At 39.4% G+C, this 26152-nt stretch overlaps 1 protein-coding gene across 3 annotated transcripts; it reads right to left on the bottom strand.

Moving 5' to 3' along the window:
* Positions 1-169: 169 nt before the first annotated feature.
* On the bottom strand, positions 170-25891 carry arhgef37 (Rho guanine nucleotide exchange factor (GEF) 37). 3 transcript variants are annotated; one of them, XM_079839903.1, is made up of 13 exons: positions 25497-25891; positions 15557-15861; positions 14309-14438; positions 13617-13764; positions 13276-13475; positions 13011-13141; positions 12725-12829; positions 12333-12446; positions 9686-10003; positions 6759-6887; positions 5487-5682; positions 4186-4358; positions 170-2358 (listed from the first exon to the last, which is right to left on the bottom strand). In XM_079839903.1, exons 2-13 carry the CDS (start codon positions 15848-15850, stop codon positions 2149-2151), a joined length of 2148 nt encoding a protein of 715 aa, XP_079696029.1. In that variant the 5' UTR covers positions 15851-15861; positions 25497-25891; the 3' UTR covers positions 170-2148. The 3 variants fall into 3 exon arrangements, with proteins under 3 accessions (XP_079696029.1, XP_079696028.1, XP_079696027.1); XM_079839902.1 differs by lacking the exon at positions 25497-25891 and adding an exon at positions 21585-21719; XM_079839901.1 differs by lacking the exon at positions 25497-25891 and adding an exon at positions 15952-16081.
* Positions 25892-26152: the final 261 nt, after the last annotated feature.

The following is a 26152-nucleotide window of genomic DNA, read 5'->3' as shown; positions in this document are numbered from 1 at the left end:
CAATAAACCTCTGCAGTAGACAGAAATAATAGTCTGCCTGCTTCACGTCAGTGTTTTAATGTGCTGGTCACAAATAGAGCATTCAGAGGTCAGGCAGAAGACTTCAGCCAAAGCTGCTTGCAAAATAACAGCAGAAATGTGAAGATATGAGATGGATTTCAACAGTTTTGATGGCTTAATTCAAGACTGAAGCAGTTTAATTTCGGGATGGACATGAGGAATAAATAAAATAACATCTCTTCAAAGTGATATGTACAGCTGATGCCATATTCAGGGGGGAGTATCACCAGGAGGAAAGCAGCCGGGAGATGGATCCCTGTTAAGGCGATTGTGAGGATCAGATGAATAATATATGATTCTGTTTGGGGGATTAGTCCAACAATGAGTAAGGTAACATGACAAGTCTTCACATACAGATGATATGCCGGTGCCTCTAGTGGACAGCAGATGCAACTGCAGACTGACAGTTGTTCATGACGGACACTGCAGCAACATTTGACTCCTTCAATAAGTCCTTCATCACAGAGGTTATGAATTAACCAACACAGGAACAATGCAGTTCTGAATCTGCATGTAAGCAATAAGAATAGCTTTAGTGATTCGACATCATTACAGTGTCTTCCACGGTGTCCCCACTCAGTGACTCCAAAGAGTATTTGGACATTTAAGACGCAATTAAAAATGTATGAATGTCATTGCATTAATAAATAAATATCAATTCAAATCAGCATCTGCAAACAAATCATAATCATGTGTATTTCACCACATTAACTATGAACTACTAATGTTTGACAACTAGAAAGTATCACTATACATTTTTTTTTAGTGGTTGACTGACTGATATAGATTTTTTTGGGATGGTTGACGGCAATGATATATCTTCAAGAGCAGGGTGGAGGACAATGGTTGATATAAAACCACTATTTAATTTAAAGATAGTAAATAACACAAGCTGCAATTCAATTTAGATTTATGTAATATTTACTAAATTAGAAATTATTTTATTTGAAATCAATATTATATAAAAAAAATACTGATTTTAATTTAAGTAAACCTGTAAAATAAAAATATTTATACTTTAGATAGCGACTTCTTGATTCTGTAATCAAATTATAGTATTTTTCACAAAAAGGACATGAGAACTGTAAACAACAGTGCAATCTGGCAAGTCTGCGCACACTGGGAATCGTATTTTCTCAAATAAAGACCAGCTGACACTAAATTTATATTTAGCACAGCATAATCTGAAGTGAAGAATTTAAAGTTTGTGTTTCCAGTGACAACAGAATTCTCCTTATGAGCCCTAATTCTCATCGCTGTCAAAATAAAAGTCTGCCAGCATTTAACAGGAACAAAAAAACGAAGCAATTATATACTAGTCAACCACTTTTTTTTTTGCCTTCGTTTCAAACATATCTATTGTTTAAATTTCAACCTAACTTCTTTATGTGAGAACTTCTGCTTGGAAAGTGTATTGGTGCTTTTATTATAACATCTGGGTTGATATTTTGTTCATCTATGCATTATTGACATGCATTATTATATAGGACAATAATTTGTGTCCTTGGTGTCCAAATATTTTCAAGATCCACTGTACAAATTTAAATAACAATAAAACTGTCCATCAAGTATCATTAAAATGGTGCAAAAAAAAATTGTAAGAATGTTTTGTAAGTCTTTAAGTCAGCATGTTAGTCATCTCAAGTAAGCTGGAAACCAGTGCAAAATAAGATCCAGTTTCTTCAATCGTAAGCAGACAAGTTAGTGCCAGGGCTGCCCAAAGCATCATTTGGAAGGACAGCTGAGGTGTTGATCCAAGCGGTAATTGCAGGAAACAGCACACTCCACCAGTAGCCATGTGCTACAACAGCATGTCTGCCTGCCACTGCAGCTCTTTTCTTATTGGATAAGACAACAGCCCTGGGCAAAGTGGAGATCAAGTATATGGGCGGCCACTCCACAGCAGGGCCCAAGCAACACTCCGGTACATACACCAGTCAAATGATGCATCAAAAAGCAGCCATCCGCCCCCTCACGTATGAAGAGCCCTAAAGGAAAAGTGCTTCTCATGGTTTGTGTGTGTTCGAATACTGGCTAGCAGACTCCTTTCAGCAGCAGATGATGTTCTGTCATGGATATTATCCACAGCTAGCGATAAGGGAAGGTGGGTGAGGCGATCACAGAGGGGAGGATGGCAAGGTAGTTGGAGGGGACGTAGCCTCTCTGGCCACGCGCCTCCACCAGACTCCATTCCTTGTTTCCACGCTTATCGTGAGGCTCCACCACCCGCACCGGCTCACCAGCCCTCAGAGAAAGCTCCTGACTTCTCCTCGCAGTGAAGTCATAGCCCGCGTACACCTGCAAATGGAGAACGGAGAGTGTTTCAGTCTGGTTGGTAATAAGTTCTTTTCTGTGAGTCAATGCAAAACCCACACAAACAGTAAAACTGAATAACAGACTTTGAAATCTGTCTAGAGAATGAATGTTTTTTGAGTGCTCTGTCGAGTATATGCACCATCTTTTTAGATTGGAAAGTTAAGTGGTATTTCGAGTTACACAATGTGCTTGAGACATGTTCAAGTGTTAAGAGTGGGATGTTTATGATAGCTCATAAGGGCATAAAAAAACTGGGTTGGAAAAAAATCTGAAAGGATAAATTAAATAAAGTGCTCCCCCCTGTGGCTAATGCCGATAATGCTTTATGAATCATGTTCATTAGTGGTGTTGGCTAAGGCTAGCATCACTATGGATCACACTTTCTCACAGGGAGTTAAACAAACCTAAATGTTGAAATGAAGTTTCAATGAACAAGTAGTAGTGGCAGATCTATCATTGCATATTGTGATGTGCAGCCGAATGTAATGGATTATTGAAAAAATTTAGGGCGGGCAAAAATGAATGTGAGCCTGTAATCGATTGTGGGTGGGATTTAACCAGACTACATGATTGGAGAAGTCCTGCATATGTCAACACAGAGAAGTCTTTCATTTTCACCGCAAGTTTCACTTATATGACAATATGGTTAAAATTACGAGATAAAAAAAAAAAACTTCACAGTAATATCAATAACATGCCTTTAAAAAAATAAATAGGGCGAATTTTAATTTCATGCGGACTTTAAACTTGAGCACAGTGATATTGTTAAAGTCTCCTGTAGTCAATAATTGTATCCCTTAAAACTCATCTTTGATAACCAAAATGTCTTCATGCCTTAAAATAGCTTGAATGTAACTCTACACCCTTGTTTCATTTAGTATACGCAGAAATATGAATATGCAAATGAGCCCCACCTCCACTCACTCATGCGTTTTATGTATCGCTCTCTACAGACACAGACACATAACGTAATTAATATGATTAGCCTTTTCCTTGACTACTTAAATCAAACAGCTAATAACAAAAAGCTGTATCCTTAGAAACGCTTTGAATATCATAAGAACATTGGTGGAATCATTGTTCATCATAACATCGAATATACATAATTCACCCTCTATATTGCTAAATGTACCCGATTTTTCATATCAACAGAAAATATACCGGGATAACCTGGCTTCTCTTGGGACTCCCCTGTTTCACAGCATAGTTATGATGATATGCTAAATACTGCCCGCACACTGACGTGATTGGTTACAAGGTAATTTGTGACTTAAGAAACCATGTCTTTTTTTTTTTACTGCAGCTGTAATGAGAAAATACTCATTAAAAAAATATGTTGACTTATGACTTTGCACATGGTTTGTCTTAAAGCATATTAAACAACATTAAATAATTTATCTGGGAGCCATAATGTTAATTTTACAGTCACAACAGCAGTGTATCGCTCTCCCACGGCCAAAATCTCCCTCTGATATTTTCCGCTTTCCCAAACATGAAGCCACAATGATATGGAACCATTTGACAGTCAGATCATGCAGATGACTGAATCAGTGTGTATGTGTGGGTGTGTGTAGGTGGCCGTGATAGAGTATGTCGCTTCAGCTGACAAGGAGCGGCAGTTCATTTCTGTTCTTCCAATACTGAATTCACAAATGCTGAAGTGTGTGATTGATGATCATGAGATACTGCAGACCAGCCATTAATCTCCAAAGGTCTCGTTCTGCTTGACACACGAATCAGACCGAGTAACTAGGTGGCCTTATGACCCGTCAGTCAAAGCGCATGTCTGTGCCTGTGTGTGTCACTCACCTGAAAACAGGGTGTGGACATGGTGGTTAGGAGCGGCTGAGCTCCGGGTGTGTAGGAGTGTCTTCGGGGTCCTGGACCGGTGGACATGACGTTCAGATGAGGAGACTGCGGTGGGTCAACGGTTATCTGGTGGTAGCGTGTCAGTTTTGAGGCAGGCACATATCCCCTCGGGCCTGAAGAAAATGAAAAATTAGAAGTCCTATCAAGACACTCAAATCTGCACATTTAAAAGGCTCTTTTCTGCAGATTGATGAGAGCTGATTGGAAAGAGTGCTTTAACTGTACTTGACCAGCAGATGGCAGTCATACCATTACCAAAGGCTTTCAGCAGCAATTGTTGTACTGGCAATATTAATATTGTTGTATGTGTATATATAGGGTGGGCGATATGACCAAAACCTTACATAATGAGATCAGAAATCAGTTTATTAAGTTAACCATGGCTGTTAGAAGGGTCACCGTGATTTTGCCAAGTAAGACAAGATCATGGAACAACATTCCTGTCAAAAAACATATACCGTAACCTTATGGTGGAAAGGAAATGAGGAAAATGATAGGTAAATAAGAATGGTGTAGAAGCCCCTAACCCTTGTTGTAAGCCTAAACTTGACATTAACTGTAAACCTATCTCTCAAATCTGATTGGTTGATTGGAATGTTGTTCCAGGATCAACAAGGATGTGGATCCAGGAACATGTTCTACTTGGTGACATCACTTTCACCCTCTGGGTCCAAGGAACACACAAAAGTCAAAACAGTAACTGCCGAGCACAAGCAGCGCAACAGAAGTGATATAAAAAGCAATTTTAGACAAAATATGAATGTTTAAAACACATTTACACTATATGTTCTCTAGGACCACTTTATTCCAACAGCTAAACTATATTACAGTACATCTCCATTTTTGTCATTAGATCTACAACTTTCCACTTTGCAGATGCCACACACTATCAAAATATCACTGCACTAAAGTGAGTGTCATTTGTATTATCAGATGGTTTATATTTAGCAAGTGAAAACAGTAAAATCAGAAGGATTTAATATAGCATTAGAGTAAGTTAAATTTATATGGGCAGATGGGTTGTACTGAGCCTTTATTTAATTTAAGAAAATACCTTTTGTTTTCATTTACATAACTATTTTCCAATTTGTTCTTAGGCCCATTTGCATGCAGTATATGAGAGAATCATGTGGATCAATCTTGTTCAACTACAAATCTGCTGGTATAAACTGATTCCAGCTCAGTTGTCTTTAAATGCAGCACGATCGAATTCTCCACAGGTTTCCACATGCCAGTTTTACCTCCTGCATCAACCAGCCAGCGGCGACGGTCTCCTCGCGTGTCCATCTCACTGACGACAGCTACCAGGTCTCCCTTGCTGAGGGTCAGGTCAAGGTCACGGGTGCCCACCACAGGGCCTGTCAGCTGGTAGATCTTCGCCGAGCCATGCTTAGCGTTCAGAGCCTTGAGACGCTGCTCACACACGGGACTGAGCGCCTGAGACGTCACAGACATGAAACAGAAAACCTTGATTTGATTAGTACCTCCTCAAATTGAACGTGATATTACATGCAGCAGCATAAATTACATTTAGAATGTAAACGTACATGAAATGAGATATAAGTGCAGTAATTACAGTGCTGGATCCCTTTGAACTGAGAGAGGAAATGAACATGAGAGGAAGATGCTCCAAGGATTTACATCTGTGATCTACATTTTGATCCCTGTCAGGAAACACACGCAGTACTTCTGAAGACTACAGGGCACCTCTGTGTTTGATCCTTCTGCCTTCTCTCTAAACTTATCCAGACTGATGTCTTAATGATGACAGGCATGATATTGATTAGAACCTGAACGCTGAGGCTCTGAGTAATAACATCTGTTTGTGTCATTAACTGTAGTGATGGTCTAATGCCTATGACATGACATCACAGACAGAGAAGTAATACCAACACACAACATTAATATAGCTCTGAAATATGAAACATGACAATGGTGCAGTCTCTGCTTGCGCTGTCAAATGACAATGAGATTATATTTACACAACATTAAATCAAAATGCACTATTTAATGTAATACATGCTCCTGGACTTATCAGTGAATATTAGGAAAAATTATGAAAACAAACTTTCACCTCCTCTCAAACAGCTTTTCTTTCCTGATAATTTATTTTAGCTCACTTTTCACAAACCAATAAAGTTCTGATACAAGTCCTGATGCATGATCAAGCCCCGTCCCCAACATTTTCTGGTCACATACACTACCTTTTTGACCGGTAGTATAGTTTTGCTGTAATTTGCATTTGACTAAATAAAAAGCAGCTGTTTAGGGCCACCTGTAATACAATAACCCCAGGACATAACATATTTTATGCTCGAAATTAATGGATGAATTGATGTAAAACACATGAGATTTAAACTACATCAAGATGAATGAATGGCTGCATTTAGCTATGGTTGTATGCCAACACTGTCCACAGGCACCATTAAACTGCAGTAAGGGGACAAAATGTCCCATTGGAAGACGTCTCCACCCAGCAACAGACAATAGTGTGTCTCTGTGTTGGAACTGACCTGCACAATGGGAGCATTGAGCTCATCTTGAACACTCTGACACAGGCTCTCCATCCTCCTCGAACCCTCCAGCACCGAAGTCTCTGCCCACTTCCAGAACTCACCAGATTCCAAATAACTGTGTGGGAGCTGCCAGGAGACAGAGAGCAATTCATAAACACTGCCAGCCTGCAAAAAGCTAAATTTAATAACACTTTTCCAACCACATGCTTGCCGTGTCGCTCAGTGGTGGATTATTGCACAGAATGTCCAACAGTTCCTGAAATTGATAGGAATTCAAGTGTAACTAAAATCATGGGGATGACAACTACATGTCCAGGTTATAATTTACTCCAAAATAAAAAATATTTAAATTGTAAACGTATACTTGGTAGAATATGTACTGCATTTAATTTAAGCTTAAGCTGATTTATTATTTCAATTTGTAGTTGATAAATATAGGATCTGATTGAAAGTAGCAAGCTCATTTATACATTTTTATTCACCATAGAATTAGGCCACTGTAGAAATAAAATTTTCACTTGGTTATCTCTAAATGTGTGGTCAGGTTTGGTTCAATTAAGAGTGTGTTCACACTTGTAGTTCGGTTCTCTTTGTTCTTTTGGTCCAGACCAAGTCGTGGTTAATTTTTAACACTAAACCTAAAGAAAAAAATAAAATGTGTAAAGGAGTCAAAACAGGGGCAAGAATCCGTCTGTCTGACACACAAATGAAGATCTGCTGCGAGGAGACGTGGTTCTGATACCTGTACCGAAATTTGACGAGAAAAAACATGTATGCGTGAGCATTCTATCCTTATTAGGATCTCATCTTCCTGTTTTTGATTCATTTACATGTCTTTGGTCCATGTTGAGTTCATATAGCATTTGAACCGCATCAGAGTTCATTTGGAAAAGGATCAAGACCCATATTTTCAGCAGTCTTGGTTCGCTTGTTTGGTGCGCACCAGGGTTTTGGTGTCCGCATTCACACTTATTCAAATTAACCGCACTAACAGAGCAATCACACCAGGGGCCAGTTTCAGAAAGGAGGTTAAGTGAAAACTCTGAGTATGTTAACCCTGAAATGAGGGGAACTCTGGGTTTTCTGTTTCAGAATAGGAGGTATGTCAAACCCGAGAAAGCAGGGTTCAAGCAAGTCAAGCCCGTTTCTAAAAGAGAGTTACCGGGGTAACTTACTCTGTGAACCTAACCTGGTCAGGAGCAGGTTTTCTTTGATAAACCCAGAGTTTCTTTCGGTCTCCTCCCACTTTTTAAAGCGCCAGCGGTGTTTAAATACTATTCATTCATTTAAACTGCACAAATGCTTTTTTTGTAGTATTTCAAGTATTATTAGAAAAGTAGTATTTTAGAAAATTATAAATTAAATCTAAATCTAAAGTAAGCTAAGTTTACTTAAAACAAGTAAAATTATCTGCCACTTGACAAAAATACAAAGTAAGAAAAGCATTCTTTGCAGTGCAGGAACATTCATTCATTGCTCATATTTCATCATGAGGACACGGTCACAAAAATGTCATGTCCTTTTATACAGGATCCTGACGTTCACTTGATAAACCTCTAGAAGTAACCTAATAATTAGAATTTCCTTTAGGATTTCCAGTGGTTGGACACATTGATGACACTCATATTCCCATCATCACACTTTCTGAAAGCGGATTATTGTGTGGAATGGGAGAATGCCAGATATGGTAGTCCGAGATATATGCCATAACCACCAGCACCACCACAGCTGTTAAATACATTTATTTACAATTTTTATGGTCATCTTTATTTCCTAAAAATACTTTATTCTTTTTCCTGTTGGATTTTAATATTCTTCCTCCATCTCCTCTTCATCGGTCAGTGGTGCTGGTGTTTGGCTGGCCTGAGTAGAAGTCAAATGTTAATGTCATTACCCTAATAAATAAATGTAACAGGTGGGATCAGAGAACATAGACCCTTTTCAAATTTCTGGGTTTCTCAGAGCGGAAGTCATCATAGTTGGGTTAACTTTTATAGCGGTGAATGAGAGAATACATAAAAAAAAATGTGTGTTCCCATTTGCTCAAATAGCAAAAGAAAAACACCACAGTGATTTCACAACTTTCAAAAAGAGGAGAAAAAAAGAGATTGATAATGGTAGTGAAAAGAGAGAAAGATGTTCATTTTTACCATCACTCCCATAGACGCTGTATTAGAAACATCCTCACAGCAGCGGTAACTTGTTTTTTGGAATTTGATGCAAAATAATATAATACAAAGCATTAGTGTTATAAATGTACATACATTTAAAAAAAAATATTAAATACAAAAAACGTTGCAGGATTTACGATATTGATGACCGTTAAAATGGTCAAAGTCTGTGAAAAGGGTCTTTAATGGGAAAAGCTGCTGCACATTGGACACTGTATGATATTTATTTAATATATCAAATGTTTGTAAAGTCATTAAACCTACACCCATGAACCTTTTATGCCTAAAGCTTTACCTGATTGAATTATGTTTTTATTTTTCATTTTTAGCTGCTGCCACAATCTTTTTTTTTGCCTTTTGGATACCATGAAAATTAAACTTAATTAAACTAATTAAGAATTAAACTTACATATTGACCCGGAAGTGTGCAAACCTCTTTTTGTTGGGTGCTGTTGCCATGGTGAATCATAATTTCGGAGCTCCATTGATCGTGTCTTTTCATAGTTGGGGTGCATGTGCTTAACTCAGAGTCAGTCTACACAGAGTTGATTGAACTAACTGTTACCTCAATTCAGCTGTTCTGAAACCCAAAACTCAGAGTAAGTCAACTCAGAGTTGGTTGAACCTCCTTATTGAACACACTCTAAAATTTATCATTTTCTTCAAGAGAACCAAGTGTGAACTAAAGCTCACTGTATTTTGTCCTCAGCATTCAGTAAAACCTCAGTATTTAAACTTTTTCTGTAAAAGTACCTGATGGGTGAAGCTGGTGGCCAGCTGCTCCATATCCGCCGCCAGGTCTCTCTGCAGGCAGCTGAAGGCCTCTAGCGTGGCCCACAGGAGCTGAAGGGCTTTCCCGTTGAACTGCGGCAGCTCGTTCAGCAGCAGAGTGTTCATGGTCTTGTAGGTGTTAGCTATGGCTTGCTCCTCAAAACTCAGGTTACTCTTCTCCTCGATTAGCTCATAGTCCAGGAGCTTGTCTTGACGTTTGCGGATGAGGTTTCGCGGCCCTGCCATTAGTTCCTGCAGTGAGCTCAAGGGCTTAAAGACTAGTGTCTTCAAACGATCCTCCTGTAAATAGCAGCAGAAGTGGGGGAAAAGAGATGTACAAATTAAGTTCAGAAGGCAAGATACAGTACTAGAAATGTAGACGGTTAATTTAAATCAATAACCAACAACTGTCCCTTTATGTCACTGATGCATAAACTACTATCTTCTTCTCAAAAAAGTGCTGTGCTGTGCGCGACCATTTCAACCATCATTTCAATGGTTGGTGAACAGTTAAAAGATCTTGGCACAATTTGTATCCCTACATGATACATGGTGTTTTTGCAGCAGTATTGGTTCCAGCAGGGTTAAACATTGATGAATGGAGAAAACTAAAGTGACAAATAGAAATACTATGTCATGACAAATGTTGGTGTTCCAGACTTTAGTCAAAGACACCAGATTTAATTTGACATGTACAAAAATGAGGCAGTGAGGGATAGAGGTACAGTGTGTAACAGAGAGCTGCAGGAATGAGTCATAAAACCTGGAAACTAGAGTAAACATATTAGCACTTGCGGTTCAATTGTCCTGAAATCAATGGGTTTTAAATGCCTGAAATAAGGTCTGTGGTTAACACAAGCTCAAGATATTTGGACATTTTATCCTATGACATTAAATACTGTACATCAGCGATTCCCCCTTCTAATGTTTTGAGTCTTTATGCATCTCGTAAAAGGTAGTTGTCAGTAACATAGAGGGCCCTATCTTGCACCGAGCGCAATTGACTTTGTACACCGACGCATGTGTCATTCCTATTTTGCACCCGCGCAAAGCGCGCTTTTCCCTCCACAGAAGCACGCCGCTAAACTAGTGAATGAACTTGCGCTCCCTGGGCGGTTCAGCGCAAAAAGGAGGCGTGTTCCGGGCGCAAACAATCCCTGATGCTATTTTGCTGTTCCATTAAACAATTGCGCCACTGACCAGAAAAAACCTAGTCTAAAGTCAGTGGCGCGTTGCGCGTTGTTCATTATGCTATTTTAAGGGCGCATGCTTGACCATAATGTATAGCGTGCACAACGCGCATACACTTTGCTCATGTAATCTACACAGATGCAACAGTTATTTTTGCAAATCATAAATTGTTACACTAAAAAGATATTAACACATGAGATGACGGAAATCATTGTGGTGTGCCACGAAGATGTGAAAAAATAGGCATAAATCTAGCTTACAAATGATTCAGGCTAATTGTAATAATTAAGGATAAGACCTGTTTGCCCAATAGTGGCAAGACATACATGTATATAAGGACATCTGACAAATTGGTTTGTCCGTCAAGAACCAGGAAAAAAAATCGACTGAAAAACTGAAAAAACTGAAAGACTGAAAAAAAAAAAAGACTGTGAAATCACCTTTACCATAATGTACAACATTACAACTTCACTTCTCTGTCTTTCACTGCTCTTACAAGAACATCAGTCTCCTCGGCTGTGAACCGCTCCTGGCGTGCGCCTGGTAAATACGCCATAATAATAGCAATCCATAATGGAACTTGCGCACCTGCTTTTAAAGGGAATGTTGGATGACGCTCGGATTGGTTTATTCACGTTACGCCCAAACCACACCTATGAATAATGAAGCTACTTCAGACCAACCCATTTTAGATTTGCGCCGGGCGCAAGAGCCATTTATCCCGCCGGGAAAATAGCAAAAGCGCCGAGACCCGCCCACAAAGTTACTTGCGCTTCGCGCTTTGACACTTGCGTTTCAGATCGTTAAAATAGGGCCCTAAATGTCATCATGCTGACCAGGTAAAATCATCTACTCACTTGTCTTTGTTTCACTAGTCATTTTCACAGCCTTGTTGTTTTTTTGTTGTTGTCTTGCAAAGAATTATAACTCAAACGAATTCAAAATTCTTGAAAGTTTTGTATTCATTTGTGAAAGTGTTCTTGATGAACAAAACATGCAAGTTGTTAGTCACGGTCTAGTTTCTGAAATTATCCAAAAGTCAATCGGAAAATTCTTTGGCCTATTTTGATGCTAATTTCTGGGTTTGCCTAGAAAACATCCCTGACCCACTCCATATGTGTAATATATGTGTAAAGTTCATGTACCTGGGTGCTGATTGCGCAGTAAAAATCTCCAGGTGTCAGAAAAAATGGACATGACCTATTTTTTTTTTTTAGGTACAGCAGAACAAATTGAACTGTCATTCTGTCCCTCACAGCCTTGTTTCATTATAAGACTACACATTTTGGCTGGTAAAGCTGTAGAAAGGATTTTAAATCCTCCTTTTAAGCAGAAAAAAACCCCAACAAAACAAAACAAAACATAACTTCGTTTGAAAGATTCACAAGAACTGAATCTCTCTGAAGGATGTGAATAGTAATCTTCTTAAGGGCCTTACATATGAGGGGTATATCCACTGTCTGAGTGCCACTGTGATTTCTTTAGAGAACAAGGCCGTTTTCTCCCCTTCCAGATCAAGATCAGCTTCTTCTGGTCTGCAGCTGAGGAACCTCTGTACACAGAAACAGAGCTCAGATGGTTAAATAAATCTTTACAAACACAGCCAAGCACACAGCCATAATCTCAACACCACAATCTTCAGGAACCCATCCATCTGCCCTGGGATCAACCCTCATACATTATTTTCCTTTCATTCACGAGCTGGAATAACAATGGGAAATCCATGGGCGTACTTGCTTCACATTGAGGAAACACCAAAACAACTGAGAAGATTAACTCTTTGTTTATTTGTAACTATAGCCATTAAGAGAAAGAATGGTAAAACCAAACCTGTAGATGGTGGAGATAGGCCTCCATGTTATGATGAAGCTCTGAGATGCCCCTCTCCAGGACAAAGAAGAAGCCAGCAAGAGCATCAAACTCTTCATCCTTTAACTATGATGAGATTGATTTACAAATCATCATTTAAGGATTAATTGTGAGAACACATCTTATGTGGCAATGGTGACGGAGGCTTTGTGGAAACAATGTGGTTCTTTCAACATGCCAAACATTTCTGTTCCATTGTTTACACCAAGCATTGTTCTTCGCTGTAGTATCACTGTTCGGCAGTTACCTTTGGCACGATTCCTGTCTCGTGCTTTATGTACTGGCTGAACCGGGCGGTCTTCTTGGCAATGCTGTGGCCACTGAGTCGATTGATCTTGTCCTTGATGGTCAGGTTCTCGGTCTTCTTGTACTTGTCAGCTGTGACAATGACAATAATTAAGCAAATCACAATCCTCAAGCATTTCATTCATGTTCCTATGCTGTTGTTAACAATGGATTCGCATACTTTGCTTCGGTCAGCTTTGCTTTCTAAATTGCGAGCATGTTCTCACCCACTTCACGGAAGCGCTTGTATTCATTGATCCTGCAGTTGATCTGGACCGCAGTGTGAGCAGTGTGCTCCAGTTTGAGGTAGGCAGGGTGTTGGGGGTCTGTGTGTTTCTGGATGGTCTGGAGCAGCAGGGGGTAACGGGCGATTCTCTGAACCGGCATCACCAGGAAGAAACTCAGAGTGGACGCATTTACATCAGGACTGAAGACAGACAGGATCAGGGGTCAAAAATGAAAGGAATGTTGGGCAAAAAGCTGGTGTATTTGCCTAGGAACTCATTGTGCTCTCAATGAGTTGTTCGAGTCATACACAAACTCAGTTGGATGTTGTTTATGAACTTACGCAGATGACTTGATGATTCGGACCATTTCCAGCCACAGGGCCTCTTTCTGTTTGTAGCTGTTCTCTAGAGCAGTGATGTTGTTGTAGTTGGCAAGATACTCCTTATAGGCCATCTCTATATCTTGAGACAGACTAAGGAAAGAGTCACCTGAGAGAAAAAAATAAGGTACTTTATAATATAAAACAAGATTTACATCTTAATTCCATACAACATACAGTACACTTCCATTCAAAAGTTTGGGGTCAGTGTAATCGTTTTCTTTTTTAAGGAAAGGATGCACAAAAAAGGCACATATAAATAAATGGCGTTCTTTTGAACCTTCTGTTCATGAAACAGAAAGGAAACATCAAAGGAAACAAAGGAAATGGATGGCAAATATTAAAACTGAAAAGTTATTTACAATGAAATAATAATTCACAATATTACTGTTTTTACTGCTTTGTTGATCCAATAAATATAGCCTTGGTCTGCATAAGAGAGCTCCAAAAAAAGGAATTTACACATAACATTCTAACCCTCATATATCATCATTCTTATCTTGAAATTCAAGTTCTGGATTCCTCAACCATGAGCTCAAGGGGAAAAAAATATTTTTATCCGTAGGTGGGAATGACACACAGACAGCGTGACTGTGAAAGAACTGAGAAACCGAAAGTGAACTGGAAATTCAGGTCTGTCCGGCTGTACTCACAGAGAATGTCTAGATATTTCGGGTCGCTGTGATGCATCTGTGCCTGGTCTAGGAGGCTCAGGAGTCTGCTGGAAACATCCATCACTTCATCAATGTGCTGGAACATGTTCTCTAGGTTCGGTGGAGAAGGCTGCAAATGTATATATATTATACATTAGGGTTAGGGTTATACATTTCAAATATGAGAGAAGGAAAATCATTTTGTCCCATTTATTATTTAGAACAACATAATTCAAAAACATGACTTTATGTCCCATTTCTTCCCGGTTTGAATTAATTATTAATTTTATATTAGTATTATCCCAATTCAATTGATTATTATTTTTATACGATACATTATTTTCTTTAATATTAATTCTTTGTATATTATTTGCTAGTTATGTTTGCTTTGTTTTTGATAATGTCTGTAATAAGGTCTTGTTTTATAGTGGTAGTATGTTGGCCTGTAACTAATATAAGAAGTAATTTACTTAAAGGGATATGAAAATTACCCATGATTTACTCACCCGCAAGCCATCCTAGGTGTATATGACATTCTTCTTTCAGACGAATACAATCTGAGCTTTATTAAAAAATGTCCAGGCTAATCCAAACTTTACAATGGCAGGAAATTGAAGCCAAAATTAGAAGCCTCCCAAAAAAGAGAGCATCCATCCATTTTAAAAGTAATCCACATGGCTCAGGGGGTTAATAAAGCCTTCTGAAGCGAATTGATGGGTTTGTGTAAGAAAAATATACATATTTAACACGTTATAAAGTGTAAGTGTAGCGCCTCTCGCAGTTCAAAATGCTTACCCTACGTCTGACGTCATGCGTCGCGCCAGTTACGCTTTTTCCGTAAATTGAATACGGAGGGCGAATGTCATATACACCTAGGATGGCATGAGGGTGATTAAATTATGGGATAATTTTCATTTTTGGGTGAACTATCCCTTTAAAGTATATTCAAACTTGTTCCTAAAAACATCACAAATTTAACTCGGGGGGGGGGGGGGGGGGGGGGGGGGGGATACACATAATCACCTTTGCTGTAAATGTATTGTATTTTGACAGTTTAGAGGCTAATTGTTGTATTATCTAATTAGATTATTAATATGTTTATATTGATGATAAAAATGATAGAGTGCTTCAATGGTATTTCAGTGGTGGTGGAAGAAATACGTATACAACACAGATGGCGGTTGATCTTAAACTGGGACATTTACTGCAATTTAATGGGTGAAAGTGACTACAAGAGAACTTGTGTACCTGGAGTTTCTGCAGGTTGCTGTGGAGGGTGACCGTACAGAGCTCCAGATGTTTCAGGAAGTTCCTCTCAGTCTGCACCAGCTCTTCTACAACCATGTGCTGCCTCTGAGCGGCTCTCTCTCTGGCTGCTGTCTCCTCTGCTGCGGCCCGTGCCTTTCTCTCTTCTTCATCCTCTTCCTCTTCTGCAGGCTCTTCCAGGGTGTCATCCATTTCTTTAGCTCCTTCCTTCTCCTCTCCGATCTTGTCCTCTGCCATCAATCTTATCTTATCATTTGCCTTCAGCGAATTCGCCATAGCAGGAATGCCTAAAATACATATAAAAGTGGTTAAACAGCTTTTACATTTCTAAAGAACTTAATAGGTAGCACGCACGCTAAGGCTTTTAAAGTTCACACCTGGCATTAAGATGCATTTTGGTCGATGGGATTACAGGTAGACGAGGGAGACATATATCCCTTCACACCTGCTGTTTTAATCCGTCTCTTTAGTCCACTTTCGACCACTTCTGTCCTGATTTCGTTGAGGGGAGGGTCTATGAGCGGGCAAATGTTGTTTTTTTTTACGATCGTTTGATCTAATGGACAAAATAAGCTTAAACAATTCACATATGAACACGCCCAGAGATGACGGAAAAACATGGAGAGCATCAGCTTTCTTTTCTGCTCTGACAGCCGCAAGGCCATGCTGAACGCGGTATGTGTTAGAAATCAGGAATGCTGAGAGAACATTGTGCTTGGTACGTTTTTCATCTTCAGACCAAACTTGGGTCTCCAGCCGACAATGTTTAAATCCCATAATGTTTACGCATTAGGTCAGTAGGCTAAAAGTAGGCAGTATTTTGTGACTGTTTGAACACATTCGACCACATGAGCATTTACACTTCAAAAGCAATCCGGTCGAATGCGTTTTCAAATACCTCTGGAAGTGGTCGAAAGTGCTGCCAGAGAGACGTATGGACCTGAGTTCACTTCTCATCAGTTCTCTCAGCACGTCTCAGTTCAGTGAACTGTTGTAGTTACTAGCATATACTTCAGGTTATTAGATTATTTCTAGTCAGAGGGACTCATGTCAGAAAGTTAGTAACCTTAGAAAATTATGGATCAGCGCTGACACGAGACGCGAACCGTTTAGAACGATTCAGTCCGATTTGGTGAACTGGTTCGACCGGTTTACTAAAAAGAACCAGTTCAAAAGAACGATTCGTTCGCGAACCGGACATCAATGGACCAGAGACTGAGAGATTGCTAACAAAGTTATATATTGTAACTACGGAGTTGTGAGGGCGCTGTCAGCGCAAGTTTATTTTGTTTGTATCTGAGAGTTCTGAATAAACACGAGTCCCAGTCACGCCGAGCCCGTCTTCCTCCTTATTCTACCAACTTTGTAACACATGTAATGTACCATTACAGCTGTCGAGATGAACGAGTTACGAGTACGTGTTGATTATAGCATTATTTTTAGATATTTTCTATATCATATGAAAAGCGCCAGTGACGCGCATTGAGTAAACAGCGCAAACAAAGACACAACAGGGCAGTAATCGAATGTAATCCAGTTTATTGTGGGGATAGTTGGATTGCCTAGCCCGGATACGCTCACGCTTACCCCCCTTCTGCTTAATCTTGCGCCACGTTCGGTGCCTCCACTGTGGGCCAGATGCAGTACTGGGGGTCGGGGATGTTGAAGGCCGACCGGTCAATGCAGCCCAAGCTTCGGCGTGAGTTAGGTTTATCTCTAAAGATCTGGCTCTGCCAATGTTGAGCAGAAACTCACGATTGTATGCACATTTTAGAACAGATAGACGCGACGAGAACGTACAAAAACACTGACTCATAAGATAGAAAACACGAAAACACCGTTCTGTCGGGAGAGAAAAGTCACAGCTTGTGCACGAATAATAAAGTTCTGTGTGATCTTGAATAATTAGCTACACATCAAAAATCACTGATCACAGATCAGAAGGAACTGAAAAAAGACTTCTGTTTTCATTTGTACATCCAAACACTGAGAAACTGCCAGCATTCACTCGTTCACAAGCCATGATCTCTCGAGGACAAACAAATATGGCGCTCGCATGGGCGAAAGGAAAGGGAGGTAACCGTTCCTGTTATGAAGTCATAACAGGAAAATTCAAGATCAGCTCGTCTGCTCGTCTCAAAGGCAGAGAAAGACAGCCAGAACTCGGTTTACACCGATCAAAATTTCTAGCCACTTGGGGACAATATTCAGGCTAGGGGAACTAGGGATGGGCATTTCAAGCAAAAATTATATTCGACGATCGCTGGGAATTATTAGATTTTTATTCGAAAATCGCAACTCCTCCCCCGCATGCACGCATGTAAAGGCTACATGCGTATAAACAGAGAGAGAGGGAGAGAGACCATTCACGCTCTCAATCTGATAACAAACTGTTTAATTCATTAGGGAATAGGCTATATCAACTCAAGCCATATATTTATTGTAACATGCTGAAACATATGACTGTAATGTGACATCGCCCCAAGTTACCTGATAAATGCCACAAGTCTACAGCGTGCGCGTGAGACGATGTGTTATTCTTCTGTTGTCTCAGGGCGTTTTAACTCTGGCATTTTAGTTCGGAATGGGGCACGGTTAGTATGAAAAATTGCTAATGTGAAAGCTTACCTACAGAGCTTGGTGTGCACTGAGGTACCGAACCCGAGAACACACAACCAGAGTTCGGTTGCTCTCGGAGCTGTGCCACGATTCACGTGAATGTGCAAACAACACTCGGGTAGTAACCAGCGCATGCGTTTTAGCCGATTACAATGTCATTAGTTCAATAACATACACGTAAGAGATGATAGTATTGATGATTTAGCTGAGATACGATCGCGAGAGCGAGCCTGCAGTGTATTCGCCATAGAGTGCAATCAGGGCAGCAAATTAATGGCAATTCACCGTCTCCTCAAAAGAGTCAGTTTGCAAGCAGCAAAGCCGCCTTCAAGCGACACACATACGGTAAACCCAAGTGTCGTTTACTCAGCTGCACATAATAGCACCAAATTAATTGAAAAAAGCCCATATTGACCCGCGTTCTGTTTTCTATCACGCCCGTGCACGTCTGTGATGACGTAAGATGAACGCAAACACACCAGGGTTCAAGTTGAGTGTGAAACCAGACCAACACTGCGGAGGCGGAGGGAACAATCAGACTCGGACCGCAGCAAACGTGTCCAGTTTAAAACACCCTGAGAGCTGACTGGCAGCTTTTAGGAGCGTTATTGGCAGCGCCTCTGGTTACATGAACGCGTCAGCACCACATCAGCACCGACAACATGGGGATTTTTTTTGGACGATAATCGCACATACTATTCGATATTCTATAATTAAATAACTAATCGAATATTCGAAAATCGCGACCCATCCCTAAGGGGAACTCATATTAATGTTGAAAAACCTCAAACCTCAAAATGAACATTTCATGTAGCCTAGAAATCTAGACGCACCCTAGCGGCAGAACATTTATTTTGCCACGAGTGTAGACTAGCAACTCTCAGTAGACCTGAGAGCTGGAAAAACCAAACTCTGGTCAGGCCAATCACAGCGTGTGTAGAGTCGGTGGGCGGGCTTAACGGCAGAGTTGCGGAGGTTCTGTGTGCTACTCGTAAACAAAGCTGACGAATAGCTGTCTTTTGAATCGGCTTTGGCTGCGACTCTGGAAGACTTGGAGTTAAGCTTTTCTTTGAGAAAAGAACAAAAAACGGCACTGAAATCATTCTTAAGAAAAGAAGATATGTTCAAAGTAGGGCTGCGCAATATATCAAAATATCGCAAATGTACATATCGCAACATGCATATCGCAAGGGCACGCAATATCAATGATTTTAATAGGCTACTTCAACATTGTGAACATTTTATGTTTTAGGTTGATACATATAGCAGAGAATAGACTGGGCACACGAATGTTACTTATGTGACTTGCTTAACGTTAAAAAGAGTTATTAAACGCAATAACTTGCGAAAAACAACTCCTTGCAGTCTCACGCTGTCTGACACATACACCGAAACGTGCGCACAAGCCGTTCTTTTTTACACACTGGAACTGTCAAATACACACACAGTTATGTCAAAATGGCTGTCTTGATGAGTATTCATGTAAACACAGTCGGTTATGCTTTAAGTGAAAGATATCAGTTGGGGAAAGAAATAGATTTTACACACAAAGCAATATCGTATCACATATAGAATATCGCATTATTTAACAAGGATATCGCATATCGCATTTTTCTTCAATACCGCACAGCCCTAGTTCAAAGTTTTGCCGATCGGATATGGCGAAAGTCTATCAACTAACGTTAGCTTGGCTTCACCTTCTTCTTCGCTCTGGTTGGTTGTGGCACTAATTGCACTATCCAATTACGTGTAGAGAGAATTTGAAAGACAACCGTTTATCCCGCCCCTCGGATTGAGCCCTGTAAATGGTGAGTTTCCAGACCCAACATCTTGATGTGGGTCTGGCTTGTCAGGCTACATTTCATGCCATGGGACCTTTAATATATCCAATTACAAATTGAGTCATATGTACTTGGACAGTAAAATAAAGACAATAGCTTGAATCAGTGTTATTTTAGTATTTTTTTATATAGTTATATAGTTTAGTCCATAACTGTTTGCGCTCTAGCGGTTAATAAACAGGACTGCATGCGTCTTACGGAAGAACATTGCAGCCGGAGTTACTTCTCTCTGTTTATGTCTATGGCGAGTCACGCAGGGACTGTGCTCCTCCGCAGCGGTTCCTACCAGTCTGGCCTGAAATAGTCCCAATATAAACACTTATTATAAGTGTACCATAATGCTTCAGGGTAAGACAAAAACACGGTTTGGAAAATGGATTCATGTTGTACATTCTCATTATATAATTTTTGCAAATCTTGAACACAAAAAAAAGTTACGGACAGCAGCTTTAATATTCTGAATTAACTTTCGGTTTTCGGTTTAATTTGGCATTTTAGTAATTCTGTTATGTTTTTGCCATTTTATTAGGTTTCTTCAAATATTTCTATTAAGCTTTATTTCTTATTACAGTTTTAGTAATTATAGTACAAAATTAGCACTCCCACTGAAATAAATAAAAATATAAACATTAGATGAAACACTTATTATTATTTTAATTACCAAAAACTTTTAAACAAATTTTAAACAGTTCTAGTTAACAATAGCTTGATTGAGTTAATACTGAAGTCCATAATAACATACTTACTGCACTCCCACTGATAGTCACTGCGCATTTGAATAAGTTGAACTCAAATAGCCAAGTCTCACTAAAAATGAATGACTTCCGATTGCTTTGTAGCTGCAATTAGTTGTGCAAATAAGTGTGTAAACGCCCCTTAAAAGAATGCATGAACTTCCCTTTTCAGCTCATTCATCACAAATAAGTTAAAACTGATCATCAATCAAGACTATTACGCACATAAAACAGACTTTGCCATCACATACTATAAGGACCACCCATAAAGAGCTGAGTGCTCTGTATTGTCACCTCCCCAGAGGGGGTGAAACACCATGTGTCTGAAGACCCTTACACTTTCAAAGAAGATGCTACCAAAGACAGCTTTTGACTGCAATTCGGTTCATTGTAATAAAGCGTACATAAAACAAACAAAACTCAGAGGTCAGAGTCTAAGCAAACTTTTATGATATTTGCACAGTCATTGAAGATATTTAAAGGTTCATAGACCAACAACACAGTTACAATTTCAGCTACACGCACATGAACATAGATATGCAAGTACGTCTATACACAAACAAAAACTGTAAGCAGAAATCTCACCACATCCGTAGCCTTTAATAAGGAAACAACATACTTGTAACAAATGCTCAAGGCAAGCATACTCGAAGCGAAAACCACAAACTCAGCATGTAGCGCAGAGCTTACGCTCGCTCACAAGCTTTAAAAGTGGTGCACTGCAGTATCAGTATGGCAAACCCCTACTTAAGGAGTAAACAAATGACAGGTTTACAACAAGAAAAATCCCACGAAAACAACCAAATGCATCATTACCTTAACAGAATGGAAAGACTAACTCTTGGTGTCTCTTGCGATGGAAAAAATGAGGTGTGCAGCCGGGGAAAGCCTGGGCCACACTCTCAGACTGGTGTAAGTTTGTCCACTGAGTCACACTGCAGGGCCTCATGTGGCACGGGTGTGTGAGGGAAGGGGGGATGGGTGGGTCAGCTGGGAGGACTGAGCCGGGGGGAGGTGGGATTTTAACAGTGGGGATCCTGGATAGGACCACTGCGGATGATACACACACTTTAATGAATACACAGATTGACTGCAGTATCCATTGGGAAGGAAGTGACGCCTGCACAGGATGAAGCGGATTGGAGGGCAGGAGTTCAAGAACTGGTGTACACGCACTCAGCTGTGCAGCAACTGCAGTAAACAAAAGCCCCATGTGGCCAGGAAGGAACTCGCCGACTTGATGGGCAGAGTTGTTAAAAAGAAGAAGCCATTAAGCCAACTGTTTTAGACACATCCTGACAACTTCATGATGTAAATGGACATAAAGTGTTTCGATCTTCAAGATTTGAGGTTAAAATTTGCACAAATTGAGATCAAAACAAGTTTGAAACCACAATGAAAGTCTAGGATATGTTTCCCTCCTTTAGACCTTGAAATAAACAATTGTAGGATTTGGGATCTTGCACTATTCTCTAAGTGCGGCCAATCCAAATACTTTGGTCACATTACCACATTTTAACGGGCAAAAAAAGTCCATTGTTTATTGTCAAGAGAGAACAACCACAGAACCAAAGAAAAGTCACTTTTAAACCAAACCGCTTGACGAGAGACTAGGGCTGGACAATTAATCGAATTTGTAATCGTGATTACAATTACGGATGCCACTATATGTAAACGTTCAAACGTACAATTGTACAATTACAAAAAAAATGTGGCATGCAGTCACTTCAATATGGCATGCAGTCACTTCAAGCAATGGCATAAAGCTATATTCAAAACAACATTCAATGTAGATTGTGATAATCATAATTACAATTTAAAGGGAATAATCGACAATCATGATTTTTGTCGTAATCGTGCAGCCCTAACAGAGACCCTAAATGTATTCTAAATGTACACTATCAAAATCCTCTTTTTGGAACAAATCCGCATGACCAACTTGACCTGTTATGAAATCTGTGTGGGGAAATCTTTTTTCAGGAAAAACCTTTATTCGAAATTCTTAATCACGCAGATACCTATTGATATGTGAAATTTTGTAGAAAAACAGCATATTTGACCACACCATAAGACATTCAGAAGAAATGCATGTACAGTCAAACTAAAATTTATTCAGACAGCTTCAAAAAAAACATTCTCACATTATCAAAGTTTATTCGCTATAGTTTAGAAAAATATAACAAGAACTGTCAGAATAAATTCATCTTGATAAATGTCAGATAACATTTGGAAATCCCATGTTTTGCTATACAGAATCCATCTGACTTTTGTTCCGTTTTTTGAAAGCAAAATTGGATTGGATCACCCTGATCCAGATACACACCAGATAACCAAATCTGGATTACTAATGCCCTAAAGGAGGGGGGGCATCTCTCAGAAAAGTTTCAAGTAGCGTTCACCCGAGAAACCTTGCATTCGTTCGTAAAGAACTTTTGATTGGTTAATTTCTTATAATTTATAAAAAGTCTTATAAGTGATAAAAAACACTTTAAATATTATATTTTTGTTTGATATTGACAGCTGTTTGGGGATTATTCTATATTGAGTTTTTACTTTTACTGTAAACTACCAAAAGGCTTAATAGGTCGCCTAATAACGTCTACTTCTAATTTATAATTTAACTAATCAAGAGCAAAAAAAAAAGTTTGTGTGTGCGTGTGTATATTACATGATACAAATGTTGTATTTTTTGACCAGGTTTTAAAGTTATTGATTTTTTGTTCCTGAAATCCACCCTTCTGCTGGGATCAGTATAATCCTGATTTTTTTGGGATCAAAGGTATCCCAATCTTACTAAAATGTTTTGAACAACACAAACTGATGATTTGATCCAGATCAAAACCAAAATTGGATTTCGTGATCTAATCTGATTTCAGAATCCTTTTTATGTTTTAAACAACCCATTTTCAAGATTTGATCCAATCCGATTTACTTTTGAACAACCGGCCCATTGAGATTAAAACATAATGCTGTGTCTATATTGGACCCGACAGGAATGGTGCAACTGCAACACACTAATGTGAGTAAAACATGTTTTTTATATGTGAGAGTATTGCATTGTTACAGATCGTATTGATTATGTGTACGTGTCTAACAGAACATACCTTAGCACGCTGTTGGCAGCAAAGCACAAAGGGTTGTAATGAGTGTGTTTTGGGCATAACGTGCAGTAAACCAATCAGAGTCTCATCTCCCATTCCCTTTAAAAGCCAGTTGCACTCAAACCATAGCGGATTCTTTATTTACATGGCGGAATTTGCAAGCGGAAAAACCGAACGCTTCTCCAGAGAGAAATCCTTTTATTTGTAATATTTAAAAATGTTTGTGTGCTGCTGTGCGTCCCTGTGTGTAATAAGCAGAGTGCACTTGCCTATAGGCACATATTACGAACCTGCCCTTTAAATAGCACAAAAGATACTGCGTTACTGACTTTAGACCAGGTTTTAGTTGGTCAATGGCGCAGTCGTTATTGCCAACAATATGCCTGAACACACCGCGTTTTCAGACCAGCACAGCCATGGGTGAACAGATGGGCGTGAGTGGATTTGCAGTTTGAACCACATGGGGCTAGACATGAAAATGATAACTGCGTCAGGCTGAAACTACTGTAGCAAAAAACACTTGCGTTGCGCCGGGTGTATGATAGGGTCCAATGCATTTACTGGACAGAGGGCGGGACAATAACCTGTCACTCACATGAGATTGACCAATAGCAAACCACAACCAGCCAATCAAGTCCGGCCTAAATATTTTCTCGTTTGAGAAGCCATTTCACTCAGATATATGTCACAATATAGGGAAGAAAATACTTTCATTTCAGGCCGACTTTTAACTAGTTTTAGAAGTATAGCATGTCACACAGTCACACTGAAGGACAATGCTTTAGGTGTCATGTCAACTGCACAAAACCTCTCAGTCTGCAGCCTTATATGGAATCTGGAGGTTACATGTGTGCATGTTTTTCTTTATTGACATAACACTAAGTACACGCAACACTACACATGATCAGTAGTTTCAACATTAGTGATAACAACACACATTTAGTGATAAAACAAATAAGAAAAAAAAAAAAAAACACAAACTAAATTAAATTGGCCATGTGCGATTCAAACACTTTCATTCAAGCAAATTAAGTAATAATATATATATATATATATATATATATATATATATATATATATATATATATATATATATATATATATATATATATATATATATATATATATATATATATATATATAACATACATAAAGTGATTTGCATTTATATCAAAATAATGGCATCTTAACAGTTAGGCTATGTTTATTTTCTAACTGAAAAACTGCCAAAAAAGCAGTGTTGTATGATTAAGATATGATAATACTTTATGTAAGACTAAGTCCGTTTTTCCAAACCATATATCTTTACAGTTATTCAACAAATTCATACACTCAATCTTCACTTAAGGCACATTATACGAAATTCCACATTAAACATTGTAAAAGACTAGTTCACTCAACAAAAATTATGCTACTACTTTCACACCCTAGAGTTTAATGCATGCTTTTCTAGACAATTCAAGTAAATGGTGACTGAAACTGCATTCTGACTCACGTAAAAACGTGGTTGAAGCTAAATGAGGTTAAGTAAATAATGGCAGGAGTTTCATTTTGAGTGAACTGTCCCTTTAATGTTATGGTTGTCGCGTAGCGTGAAATCTCGAATGCAGTAAATGTATCCTCTCACCTGCGCTCTTCTTACCGGTGTTGTGTTTACAGCGGAGACTCCTTTGACGCAGGGCACTGACACGTCGCAACTATGAGCATTTTAACGCTCTGTCAAGTTAAGGTGACCTCGAAAGCGACACTGACTGATGTTTTTAAAACCTTCAATAGCACCTGTTCTTACGGTCCTTGCGCTCAGGAACAGGTTCACGTACCAGGCCCCGCGTCACGCATTCCGATCATGCCGCGCGAGGTGAGCTTAGTCATCATGAAAAGTATGACATGCATTGTTTTTCTCAGTCGCATATTAAATCGCATGAATGCTGCAGAGTGGCATCTGATGCGTTGAGATTGCTAGAGATATCGATTAATCGTACGCAGTAGTGGTAAACCAGAGGGACAACCCGTTGTCAAGGTAAAGGCGCGTGCTTGCGCGCGAGCTGTTAACTGGGAAACGGAGACATCACGTGGGCGCCTGGGGTACAGTCAGCCACTGTTGTTTATTATAGATCAGTGTGTAGGCTACAGCTGACTCCACGTGCTGCCGGAAATGTGATACTTCAGAAGTCGTGATTACGAGCTATTCAAGTGCTTGTTGTCGGAATGAACAGGAATCATGGAGGACACCCGGTTTATTTGTGCCTATTTATTGGGGAAGTCTTATTAAAAACAAAATTA

Source organism: Gobio gobio (genome assembly GCF_949357685.1).
Source record: "Gobio gobio genome assembly, chromosome: 16".
Lineage (NCBI taxonomy): Eukaryota > Metazoa > Chordata > Actinopteri > Cypriniformes > Gobionidae > Gobio > Gobio gobio.
This window is presented reverse-complemented; position numbering and strand designations above follow the sequence as displayed.

Excerpts from the sequence above, each read along its gene's own strand:
- arhgef37 (XM_079839901.1), bottom strand. Across the intron at positions 6,888-9,685 it reads CCACCAGCTTCACCCATCAG|CTCCCACACAGTTATTTGGA; the intron begins GTACTTTTACAG and ends GTCTCCTGGCAG. Across the intron at positions 2,359-4,185 it reads TGTCCACACCCTGTTTTCAG|GTGTACGCGGGCTATGACTT; the intron begins GTGAGTGACACA and ends CTCCATTTGCAG.